We start from the raw sequence: 13,727 nt of genomic DNA, 5'->3' as shown, positions 1-13,727 counted from the left end.
ATTTCTAAAAATAAAATAGCTTTAAAAAAACCCAAAAATTAAAATCGAAACTATACAAACTCTGATCCTATTTTTTAACAATATTCTCCAATGCGCAACTAACATGCGCCACCCCCACCGTTCGCACATGACAACAGTAATTAAAAACATATAGAAAACGACAAATGACAGGAAAAAAAAAAAAAGGGACAAAAGAAACAATTAAAAAAAAAGGAACAAAAAAGTAGCGCCGTTGGAATTGAATTGCATAAGATCGAAAAGGCCTCCAATTTTAAATACAAAACAAATGGCATTTAATATTACATGTAATTCTATGAACTCCCAAAAGCTCCAACCCCAACGGTCATTTTCCCTAAAAAGCCTAAAATAAAACAAATGGCACTTTCCTTTTAAATTAATAGAACACCGCCGGCTACCACCGCCATACATGCCCGCACCACCGCCCCCCACATCCCACACTTCGCCGCCGCCGTCGATTTCTCCGTCAACATTTTCTCCTCCAACGAGTAACTGCAGGCTTCGTAACCTATACAAATTTTAAAATAATTATTGAAATTTAGTTTGCACTTTAAAGAAAATACGTTAGTTAAGTTAGTTGCACGTACTTTAGTTTTAAACTTCAATTCATAACAATTTAATTCCCATAGTTTAAATTTTATTTTTTTCATTTTAAAAATTAAGCTCGTATACATATTTTGATCATTCATTAGTTTATCAATCTACATATATAAGAATTTTAAAATGACTAATCGTTACAAACTATAAACTACAAAGAAAACCATCATGGGATGGTCTATGGGTCAATAAGGACCAATGTAAGTAAAAAATGATGTAGAGGGAATGGATTCAAACTATGGTGGTCATCTCTAAGATTTAGTATCCTCTAATTAACTGGTGATTAGTCGAGATGTGCACAAACTAACTCAAACACACGGATATCAAAAAAACTTATAAACTACAAAGAACTAAATTGTTACCAATTTAAAATTAGGAAACTAATGACATATTAGATAGGTGATTTTAGTACGATTAGAATCACTTTTACTCACACCAAAATCAAGCAAGGAAAGGTTTCATAAGTAATTTTGAAAAAATTCAAAATCACTCTAAGAGATTTTCGATCAATCACTTGAGGGTGATTGTTCTCTACAAATTCTGTGATCTCTCAACATTTTTAGTTCTCTATTTCTTCTCTAAATTTATTTCTCTCTAAAATTTCTCTCATCCTTTAAATCATCTCTTTAAAATTCTCTATTTAAACTTTAAATATTAATCATCAAAATTATTTTTAATTACATTAAAATCATTAGAAAAAACGTGCCGGTATAAAAATTATTTTTACAAAATCAATTATAATTAAATTTCCTAAAATCACTAAATTATTGCTCCAATAAAATTACAAAATAAAAATATTTTGGTGGGAGAAAAGAGGAATCTTACTGGGGTCGGTGGAGGTGAGTAGGCCGGTGTGGCTGAAATCGCAGTCGAAATCATGGCGGCCGGAGGCCTGAAAGTAAGCGTTCATGGCGTACGATGCATGTGACCGCACTGTATTCGGATCGAAGCAGGCCCCACCCGCTTGTATGGGCCCACAGTCCACTCCGCTGCTGCACACGTAGTCAATATTCTTCTGCAACGCTTCATCTGAGGCGTCCGTTCTCGGCACGCACCACTGCCTCCCCCCATCCGACGGTGCCACCGGCGCCGTGGGCCCCATCGCCTGTTACAACAAAATCAACGGTTACGATTTACCACGTTCAGAAAAAAGAACTTTGACTTTATTGCCCTGGAAATAGAGGCCAATTCTGTCAGATTACAAAAAAAATAGGACGCGTGTCCTTTTGATTCCTTAGACAGCTGGGTTGCACTACGCGGTAGATGTAAGAGATCGGTTTTATTTACCTATTCTCAGAGATATATGACTATGTTTACGTGTCCAAGTGTTATTCGTTTAGAAAACAACAAATCAACAGGTGAAAACAGGAACCAATTAGCAATCAACACGTGTACCAAGCTCATGGGGTAGAGGTAATTACGTATACAACTACTACTCTTCCCTTCCACTACTCCGCAGACTGATGGCGTGCTCGGCAACCGCATGAATTGACTAAAATGCCCCTCCTGCCCTACTCGGAGCTAAATCTAGAAAGAAGAAGCGGTTTACCGGTTGCTTTCGCAGGATTCCGACGTCGTAGACCGGAGTTAGATCCGGTTTGAATAGACCGTAGTTCCGCTCCGAGGTCGACGGTTTCAGATTCTCGTTGAAAAGAGAGAAGACGTAAGTCTCGAAGGTCCGGTTGGGCATCAATGGCGTCCCCTTCCCGGAGTTGACGTGCTTCACGAGGTTCCGGTTGTAGGAAATGGCGTTTTCCAGGCCGACGCCGGGTTGGTTCGGATCGCCGGCGGAGGGCCACCCGGTCTCCGCCACGACGATGTCGACGTCGCTGTAACCGACCTTCTTCATGGCGGAGTGAACCGCGTCCAGCTGCGCGTCGAACATATTCGTGTAATGCTTCCCGGTGGCGTTGTCGAAAACGCCGGCGGAAGGCTTGAACAGCGCGTAGTTCAACGTTGCCGGTCTGAAACCGAAGAACGGGTACGGATTCACCATGAACGGCGTTTTGGTCTGGCGGTGAAACTCGAGAATCGGAGCGAATATGGCTCGGTCGTATCCCCGACGGAACCGGCCCGTGCTCGGCGGTTCGGACGCGGCCAAAATCCCCAACGAATGAGGCGTCGAAACTTTGATATCAGAGATGTTGGCGAGCTTGAGAGCGGAGTGCAGAGCCTTCATCGCGGGTAGCAAATGCGCAATCAGATTCTTGTCTGAGGTGGCGAGGATCTCGTTCCCGACGGCGATGTGGTCGATCACAGTCTTGGGGTGAAACGGCAGAATGTTGCTGGCGATCCAGGATTGGGCGGCGGGGAGCTTTGCGAGCGGGGGGATGTCGCCGTTAGCGACGGAGACGGTGACGGCGATGCCGGTGCCGGCGAAGGCGCGGAGGATGTCGGGGTTGGCATCGAAGATCTTGACGCGGTCGATGGAGGTCTGGGATTTGAGGAAGGCGGCGACCTGCGATGGAGGAGGGAGGTTGTCGGCGACGGTGCCGTAGTTGACGCCGATGGAGTAGACGGCGGAGGAGAAGCGGAGGAGGAGGAAGAGGAAGAGGGGGAGTAATGGGGAAGAGTGCGCCATCGCCATGGGGAATTGGAAGAGGGAAAAATGAAAAAAGGTGAAGCGGTGGGAGAAGTGGAAGAGAGAGTGGGGACTTTGAATCGCTCCAGAGAGAGAGAGAAAGGAAAAGGTAGTGGGGGGAGAGTGGGCCCCACGCAGCTTCGGATTCTTTGGGCCCATTAAAGGCCCACGCCGCACTGGCCATTGTTTGCGTATGTTTGTTCAAAAATAAAAATTAAAAAAACAAAAGAAGGGGTTCATTTTTCTTCCCGATCAATCAATTTTTAACCCAAATTTAAATTTTCAGACATTGAGTCTGGGTTAATAGTCTAATAGATCCTGTCTTGTTGGGATTCGTGGAGCCAAAATGATGTTGGAATGAGCTAGAGATGGGTCGGGACGTATCGGGATCGAAGCGGGATGAAAATCGGGAAAATGAGTGCTGCAGGCCACACGGATCGAGAAGGCAGCGCTGTGCCGCTGTCGAGATGGGGGCTCGCGTGTTTGCACTCCATCCATAGCGCCATGGCGACCTGGATAGTGCCATAGTGCTGTTTCGAGTCTACAAAGGCTGCAGTTCGGGTTTTATGGTTTTCCAACCGAAAAAGGGTTATTTTGCAGTCGATTTTGAGCGGGTTTTAGCAACAAATCTATGGCAGTAGCTCAAGTATTGGCAAAGGCATTGGGGCTGATCAAGATCAACATATTCGGGGTAATTACATCTTGATTCTTGTGAGTTTTTCATTCATGTTCCTAAGTATTAATTGTGTTAAAATACTTAAAATCTAAGGGGTTTTTGCTGAGACGGATATTTTTGGGGAGAGCTTTGTATTCCAATCTTAATATTATTAGTGAATTACCCACGTGTGAGTGAAAAACTGGACATAGTCTTAGTGGTGAACCAGTATAATTTGTGTGTCGTTTTCTTGTTTTTTACAGTTTTCTTCCTTATTGGCATATTGTAATTGTGTTTGGATATTTTCTATGGAAGAAAAAATTATACCGGACTGTTAATATCCCGGCATATATTTGGTCCAGTCCTTTTAACTTTAATATAACAATTTTCTTTTATAGAAATAAACACTTCATCAGAGAACCCAACTAGAAAACTCCTATTTATCCATGAAAGTTGACAATTCAAGAATGCAGAAACTCCACATCTCTTGCTATCTAAAATTTGTGATCAAAATTCGAGGTTAGGAGCAACAGCTTGGACCTTCCTATAGGCTGAGCTAAACTATCTGGTGGAAATATATTTGTTAGAGAACATAAATAAATAAAAAGAAAAAACTTTTAAGGAGGAAGAGTAAAGTTGAGAGGAAAAGATACGTTACAGAAAAAAAAGAAATTAGAAAGAAAAAGAAAAATTATAGTAAGAAAAAATTTAAAGATGAAAACAAGATTCGAAGTATATATGTTAGAGAAAATAAATAAATATAAAGACAAATAAAAGTTACAGTAAAAGAAAATTGAACGAGAAAATAACATATAATTTTAAAGGAAAAATATATTATGAATAAAAAAAGGGCGTAAAAGACAAATTTTTAGAGAGAAAAATTGGAGAAAATATTAAATTTTTAGAGAGATAGATGAGAGTGATCTATTAGGAAAAAAAAGAAAAAAAAATACATATACATATAGATACAAAATTTGGAGACAAATAAAAATAATAATAAATATTTAAAATAACAAAAATAAAAAGATAAAAAAAAGAGATACAAAATTTGGAGACCAATAGAAATAATAATAAATATTTAAAATATTAAAATTTTAAAGATTGAAAAATAAATAGAGAGATATTTAGGAAGAAAACAATTTTTAGAGTGGGAATGAAATTTATTAGAGAGAAATATGTCAAAGAAAAAGAAATTTGAGGATTAAAAGAAAAAAAAAAACAGAAATCTGTCTTTAAAAACTATTTTTTCAGGAAATGAAATAGTTATCAAACCGACCCTAAATATATTGTCATTTCAAATTGAAAGCATCCAAAATCATGAGTTTTTCATTTTTTGTTTTTATTTATTTATTTATTAAATATACACTTTAATGGGCAACATGGGCTTCATCCTAAACCGACTTTTTTTAGATAAAATTGTAAAATTTCAATAGTTAACTCATTGATGTAACTAGTATATTTATGTAACTAGTATCTCTATATGGATTACTCGTGTATTTTAACCCTTTTACAGAAATCATGTCTAGTAAGTCATATTAGAAATGATATTTTACAGATGCTCTCTGTTATAGATATTTAAAAATGTAGATTTCAAGAATTAAGATTTTTTTTCCTCCAAATTACCATCACTAATACCATCTTATTACATTTATTATATATTTTTAAATTTTATTATTTCCTAAGGAATTAACGTTCATTTAATGCTAGTATTTACATTTATTATTAAATGTTTATATTTTAATAAATTATTCAACAAATATAGAAAGTGATCAATGCAATTATTCTCATTATTTGTTATATTAATTACCAAAATTATCAAAAGAATTCACGAAAAGATTCCATATCTATATCTATACTATATTAAAAATAGAGGAGGTAGGAAAAATATTTTTGGACACCCTCCTCTCTTACTAAATTTACAAAATTTACTAATTTACTGACCATGTCATTACTATTATATTAATAATAATAATAATAATAATATATTATTATTATTATGTCAGTATATTATTATATATAAATTTAAATTAATTATTAATTAACAATACAAATAAATGCATAGGATTTAAAAGTTAAAATGCAAAAAGTTTTCCGACAACATAAAATTAATTTTTTTTAATTATAATTCATACTAGAATATCAAGAGATTTAGAATTTCAAAAGTCTTGGTAACTCGTTATCCTCTACTACTATAAAAATAGACTTTCTTCCACCATATTTTTCACAACATAGAAGTTTCACTATATGTGTTTTGTTCATATTCTTGCGCAGTTAAGAGGAAATTTGTCCCCGAGCCAAGGGATCATTCAGTTTCTACTTTACTTTTAGTTCCTTCAAAACATCTCTCAAAGATTCCAAAAATTATTCTATCTTGAAAACATCTTGATATGTTGTGGCATATACACCAAATTGGAAGGGATGCATATTCATCAAGTTGTGGCAAATACACCAAATTGGAAGGGATGCATATTCATCAAGTTGCAAATGATGCATATTCATCAAACTGCAAGGGATACACTTGTCGAATCTATCTATATATCTCGAATACTAGGCCTGCGACGTTACCATTCCACAATTTTATGAAGTTGAAAATGGTATTGACAAGCAATTATCAACGGTGAGCATATGTATTATAAAATATGAGTGTATAGTTAGGATTTTTTTTGTTACTATTATTTTTTTAATGTTCTTTTATAATTAGTGTATTTTTTTTATTTAGAATATGTTTATTATGAGCAATTTTATTTATAATATTTGTTTAAAATGTAGATAATTACGAGCTCATATTTTTGTTGTTGAAAGAAAAAACCATATAAGGTAATACATCTAAAAGTGTTTTATTAATTAAATACTAAATTAATTATCAACAATAATTTGTATGGAATCTTAAAAGATGTGATACAAAATTTTTGGTCATTTCATTTTTTAATAACATAATTTAAAGAATTTTTCTTTAATAATTTTAATTATAATATGAAATTAAATCAATAAAGTAATTTGATCTCAAGTTAAAAATTCTAACATCTATAATATATCAAAAAAAAAGATCTTAAAAAAACATTTTCAGACTATACCCTCTCTTCAATTTATAAATTTACAAAACATGCTATATAAAATTAATGCTATATAAAATTAATGTTAAATAGTAAATAAATTTATTAATTATCAATAATAAGTAATAAATTAATTATCAACCATAACAATTATATGGAATTTAAAAAGTTAGTATACTAAAAATTGTTATTATTATTCTTTTAGTACGAACTAAAATTTTGTTATTTAATTTAGGTACAAGTTAATGATTTTCAAGGATGGTAATTACTAATATAATTTCAAAAGTTTTAGATCTATAATTTGTAATCTATTAAAAAACTATTTTTAATAAATATTTTTAGACTATTTTATCTATTGTAAAATTTTAAATTTATCATTAACAATTAACAATTATTAATAAGTATTTCTCAAAAAAAAAATCATAAGTAATAAATAAATAAATTAATTAATTATTAACAATAATAAATATATAGAATGTAAAAATGTGGACTATAAAAAGATGAGTTGTTTCATTCATTTAGTTTTAATTAATATTATAATTTCATAAGTTAGGGAATTCAAAAAGTTTGGTAACTTTTTTCCTAACCTCTACTATAAAATAATGTTTTCTTCCACCATTTCTCTCCAACATTTGAAATTCATTTTTTCTTATTATTAATCTCGTTCAATCTGTTGCTCTCAAGGTATCTTTAATCTTGAAATTGAAGTAGCTCAAAACATACGTGATACATTTACGTTGTATGAGATTAATCATATATATATCTCAAATCCAGTTTGAAATGACACAATTTCACTTTGATGTGGTTGAATAATGATGTTTCTTTTCCAACTATGAGGTGAGACAAATTCTATTTTAACAAATGTATATATATTTAGACTTTTTTTTACTTACTAATTTTTTCATTATTTTTTCATTATTCTTTTATAATTATATTATTTTTATTTTAGAATATTTATACTTGAAATTTATTAGCTTAATGTCCTATAGATTCAAGTTTATAATAAATTTAGCATGTTTTTAAAATTATTTTCTATTATTTCCTATTAATAATAATATAAATATATAATCAAAAATATTTTTAAAGTAAGTTACCTAATATTTGAGATGAATAAAAGACAAAAGTATTTAATTCAAAATGAAATATTCAATCTTTTTTATTGTAAGAGTATATTATAATTTTGTATAAATCCGCATAAATTTTATAATATTATAGAGTTATTTGAATGAAAAGTTAAAAAATTATTATTAGTTCTATGATATATTTTTATTTTTCAATTAATAGATAGGTTAAAATAAAACATTAACCAATTTTTATCGAACATAAAATTAATTTTAATTATTAATAAAATTTTAAATTGTATAATATTCTATTAGTAATAATTAATATATTATTTATATTTTATGTTAAAATTTATTCAAATAATTATAAAAGGATGATGTAATTAGATACATATTCGTGCATTGCACAAATTCGCTGGGCTTCGCGAATTCAGACTGTTCGGGGCTGTCAAGGCCAGAGAACGAACCAAAACTCATATGTCTGTCGTGCACCGCCGTGGACAGTCACTAGAACACCGTACCAATTCCGGATCTGAGCTCGGGCCACCGAAATCCACGAGGCACACCGCTGAACCGCCGCCACTGCTAAAGGATCGCTGCACCGCCGCCGTACGCCGTGTGGTAACTAACTAGTTTCACTGAGCCTCACGATTTCGGATGGTTCACACTTAAGCTTTCATTGTCCATTCTAGCAGCCGAAACCTTCACGCATATATTCTTGTTTATGTTCTCAAACACTCCAACGTCTCTTTCTTTTTTTCTGACGATCCATCCATTTTCTCGCGGCTCTATTTTTTCAAGCAACTATTATTCTTTCTGACGATCCATTAATTATTTTGGTAGCTTAATTCCCATTTTCGACGACCATTATATAATATGTACTTTTTAATCTAATATACAATATGATAAACATATACTTGTCTAATAGGTTATATAATATACCTTTTATTGGTACATAATAAACTATTATGTTATAAAACATATACTTTTATTACAAAGTATATATCTGCAACTTATACCCAAAATATATTCCATATTAGTAATTTCATTTCATATCATTCATTACACTATAAGCTGTGTATAAAAACAATATCATTGAAGTATGATTTAACATTACAAAGTTAGTTTATGTAGCATATATCCAAAATATCTCATATAAGTAACTTGATACAAAATAGTCAATTGAAGTATTATTAACATTACAAACATATGCAGCATATAAAAAAGAAAAAAGAAATATATATATACCCAAAATATCCTCATAACTAAAAACAGAGAGAACATAAAATTGTTTAACTTGGGTTTTGGGTTTTGAGTGGCAACCATTAAATATTGCAGGCAGGACGGTCGTCGTTCTCAGGTTGTAGAAATTTCCAAGATTCCGATTGGGATCTTACTAGCAACAAATATCGATTGATCTGTATGCCGTGGAGCGCTCCATGATTCGTCAGCTTCGACAGATCCAACGGTGTGGTGATCCCGACGAAGAGTATGTGTACGGATAATTTCGTTAGAAGGTACGTAAATTTCCTGAACTACATGGCGAATACTCATTCATTTAAGGCGAAATTGAGGTCCCATAGCGCTCCCAAACAGAGGCTGGAGTTTGAGTCAAAGAAGAGGACGAGAGAGGGATGGGGAGAGAAAGAGATTAGGGTATGAAGAATTTAAGGTTGGGTAAAAACTATATATAGCAGAGGAAAAGTGTATGTAATTCCGCCTAAAATAGGGTATTTTCCTATTAAATTATCCTTTAATTCTTTATTTAAAATATCTAACAATGATAACTAATATCATTTCCATGAGAACTTACTCTTAAATGGGCCTTGTTGATGCAAAAATTTGGCCTTTTGAGATTCTGCCAAATTTGCACTAATCTTCCAGAATAAAAGGGATCAACGAGACATGCAAAACAGAAGAGTACTAAAGACCGGTGTGACTTTCGCCACACAGGCTCTAATGCTTAAGTCAGAATTGGAGTAGTCGAATAGAAAGAATATGGTGTTTCTGCATAGCAAAAAGTAGAGATTTGTAGCATACCTCAAATATGAGTATTTTCCTTCTATTTATAGAGGGAAAAACCTAGTGTCACTAGGATATCTTATTTGAATCTAGGGAGAATCCTGAGGCCATAAGGATATCTTCCCCTTTTCAATTCCAAGGGAATTTGAATTGTAGAAAATAGAGATTTTCTCATCCATAACAATAGCTCCCACTCTCAATTATTCAAAATGTCAAACTTCTGCTTTGAGAGTATTTTGTCGTATGTCGATTGTTGGTCATTTATTGTTGCAATTGGTTTTTTGTCGTTTTATGGGCTGACTATTTTTGTAGAATAGCCTCCATACCCTTTTATCGTGGTTGGCTGCCGTTTCATGGACAGACCATTTTTGTAAAATAGCCCCCATACCCTTTTGTTGTAGCTGACTGTAGTTGGCTTCCCTAGCCTCCATTCTGTTTTGTTGTAGTTGACTACAATCAAGTCTCTTGGGCTCTGCTATATAATTAGTATTAATCGTTAAATTTTGGCCTTGAGATCTAACTTTCAGTAGAGCCAGTGGTACTCCTTTTGGTTTCTAACCATTTGGCTTTGGCCCATGTTTTATACCCAGGGTTTACTCTTGGGTTTCTAACATATTTGACTTTTGTCAAAATGGTTTTTATACCCTGAGTTTAGTCGGTACCCTTGGGTTTATAACATATTTGGCTTCTGCCGGTTTTTACCCCAAGTTCAATCAACACCCTCTGGTTTCTAACCTACTTTGGCTTTTGCCAAATGTTTTTATACCCTGGGTTTCATTGATTGGTTTGGCTTGCCTACTTTCTGTTTTAATCTTGCTAGGCCTGTACGCATGCCTTTTTCAACACCTTTGGGATTCTGTTCCCCAGTTTCGCTGAGTAGCTTCTAGCTTATCGGCCTACTTCTAGGTCTGTCATAGTTTGAGTTCCTTGACCAGCTGTTGATTAACGTACCATACCCCCACTTGAGGACATTTTGTTTACAGTATCAAACAAAATTTTTCTCAAGTATAAAACATATGAAATAATTAATTTAAATCAAACTAAATTATCACAAATAAAATATTGCGTGAAAAAAATCACACATCATGCTTAAATAAATTTGAAAATAAATAAACATCATGCTTAGATTTTTTACTTAATAATTTATCACCAAAACATCACACAGAAGAATACTAGGAAGATCATATATCAGGCATGAAAATTACCAACAAATATACGACATACTTAAATTTAATTTAATAGTTCATAATGCATCACCTCTAATAGTTTGTCGTTACCTTCTATGTCGCTTTTTTTACCCACAATTTCGGGTTTGTTTAGTCAAGATTCAGCTACACCCTTGCTAGTTGACATATATTTCCTTTTACATAATTATAAATTTGATGTCGAAATAGAATGCATATCACATATTATATCACATATTTGAGATTAGTTGAGCGTGGATCAATGCTTTAAAGGGCATGAGATCCTCCTATTTGTTGGCTATCAAAGAGAAATTGTCAACAACTGGTAGATCTATGTTTTCCGAAAAAGAAAGATCATTGGTAGATCAAACGTTGTGGAACGTTGGGGTCTGATACGGCTTGTGTCATGGTACCCACGAACATGAGGTAAAGCCGCCACAAGGTGGTTGCACCGTCACTCGCATTCGCCAAAGGGATCTATTGATCGAGTCTACTTAGGATCTATCGCTAGTGTAGCCGAGTATGTCGTCGAAGTAAGTAATGTCGCTGCTGCTCGTGGAATCGCCTGATCTGTAACAACGTTATTGTAGGAGAAGCTGTGGCGCTGCACCGGAGGGCACCACAGAAGGTAAACGCCGCCACTGCTGGGTATCGTCAGAAAAGGAGGCCGAGGGAAGAAGCTTGCTGCAAAACCAGGGCGCCACTCGTCGGTTTTGTCGTTCGCGAAGGACCGCCACGGCGTTGCATGCAGAAACATCGGAGGAGGAGCCGTGCAGCCTGCTAGGTGTTATCGGATCTAAAGACGACATCGTCTAAGGGAGCCTGTGCTAGGTCACCATCGGAAGTCAATGCATGTCTAGTTTGTGGTTGCGCCGCCGCCGGGGAATGTCGCAACCGTGGGATCTCGCTAGATCTGATTGCATCGAGTGTTTGTCTACTGAAGCGTCGCCGGAATAGAGAGAAGTTGTGAGAGAAGAAGAACGTTGAGATGGAGAGGGAATGCAACGGCTCCAAGAAGGAGAGAGAAAAAGAGAGGAAAGAATAATGGGCTTTGGGTTTTCTCTAGTGGGGAGAGAAAAAGTAAGTAGAAAGTAAAATAAAAAAGGTTTTTTTTATTAAGAAGGTTAATGGAATAAACAATCCCTCAACTTTTCCTCCTTTTTTTTAGAAATTGATAAATGGGTTTCTCATAATCTTTTTGGGTGAATTAAGGGAGAGACATTGAGTTTTACGAAAAGCTTATTTAGTGAAATTTATTCACCAAATTTTCAATCCATTATTCCATACTTTTCATGTTGAACTGGTGTCCCTTAGATATTACTTTTGTTGCTTGAAAACTTTCTATATTGTTTCTATCGTCCCCACAGACGACGTCAATTGTTGATGCAGAAATTTGACCTTTTGGGATTCCGCCAAATTCACACCAATCTTCTAGAATAAAAGGGATCAACGAGACCTGCAAAACAGAAGAGCACTAAAGACCGGTATGGCTCTTGTCACACAGGCTCCGATGCTCAAGTCAGAATCGGAGTAGTCGAATAGGAAGAATAAGGTGTTTTTGCATAGCAAAGAGTAGAGATTTGTAGCATGCCTCAAATATGAGTATTTTCCTTCTATTTATAGAGGAAAAACCTAGTATCACTAGGATATCTTATTTGAATGTAGGAAGAATCCTGAGGCCATCAAGATATCTTCCCTTTTTGAATTCCTTAAATAAAGGGAATTTGAATTGTAGAAAATAGAAATTTTCTCATCCATAACAAGCCTAATTCTAGACAAAATTATAAATTTTTGTACTTTTCAACATTCGTGAAATTGAGATCTCAAAATAGACTACCTATATATGAGCCCAATTCTAGACAAAACAAGATGTTTTAAAAAATGGTCAAACATACTAAGTGACATTTTTTTTAGAATACTAAATATTATTTTAGACGAATATACCGTATAACAAATGATGTTTATGTGCTTAATGTTAGGGATTTATTTGGTACAAAAATTTGCAAAAACAACAAACCTTAACGGTAGAAATCAAATCAAAATAATCAATAACGAAGAATAAAATTAAACAACTAAAATCTAAGAATCAAATTTAAACTACTAAAATCTCATTTAAAATTTGATGCTTATATATTTTGAAATCAATTATTTTAAAAGTAGATAAATAAAAAATTAATTTAAAATTTGACTAACAAATTATTCAGATTTTGTCTAACATTTAAAATTTATAAGTTTCTATTAAAACTCTGAGAGCAAATTGATTCTTGCTTATTCAATTCACTAAAAGAATGTCTCTATATATAGACCAAATGTACATCTGAAAAATATAAAATAGGGAACAAACTCTAATAATAAGTAACAAAAACTAATAATATACTAACAAACTCTAACAAAGTAACAAGCTCTAACAAACATAAGTAACAAACTCTAATACTCCCCTCAAGATGGGGAAATAATATTCGAAACACCCAGCTTGGAAAGTAAATGAGAAAAAGAAGAATGAGGCAAAGCTTTGGTGAAGATATCGCCCAACTATGAATCAGACCAAACAAGCAA

At 34.0% G+C, this 13,727-nt stretch overlaps 1 protein-coding gene across 2 annotated transcripts; it reads right to left on the bottom strand.

Annotated features, from left to right (window-relative positions):
• Positions 1-213: 213 nt before the first annotated feature.
• On the bottom strand, positions 214-3,908 carry LOC111022263 (glucan endo-1,3-beta-glucosidase). 2 transcript variants are annotated; one of them, XM_088122003.1, is made up of 3 exons: positions 2,137-3,908; positions 1,441-1,722; positions 214-526 (listed from the first exon to the last, which is right to left on the bottom strand). In XM_088122003.1, the coding sequence occupies exons 1-3, from the start codon at positions 3,353-3,355 to the stop codon at positions 390-392; spliced, it is 1,638 nt and encodes a 545-aa protein (XP_087978129.1). In that variant the 5' UTR covers positions 3,356-3,908; the 3' UTR covers positions 214-389. The 2 variants fall into 2 exon arrangements, with proteins under 2 accessions (XP_087978129.1, XP_022155123.2); XM_022299431.2 differs by having other exon boundaries at positions 1,441-1,720; positions 2,165-3,888.
• Positions 3,909-13,727: the final 9,819 nt, after the last annotated feature.

Source organism: Momordica charantia (genome assembly GCF_013281855.1).
Source record: "Momordica charantia cultivar OHB3-1 chromosome 3 unlocalized genomic scaffold, Mcharantia_2.0 BLBB01000003.1, whole genome shotgun sequence".
Taxonomy (NCBI): domain Eukaryota; kingdom Viridiplantae; phylum Streptophyta; class Magnoliopsida; order Cucurbitales; family Cucurbitaceae; genus Momordica; species Momordica charantia.
Note: the sequence above shows the minus strand (reverse complement) of the source record. Positions and strands in the feature narration are given on the sequence as shown.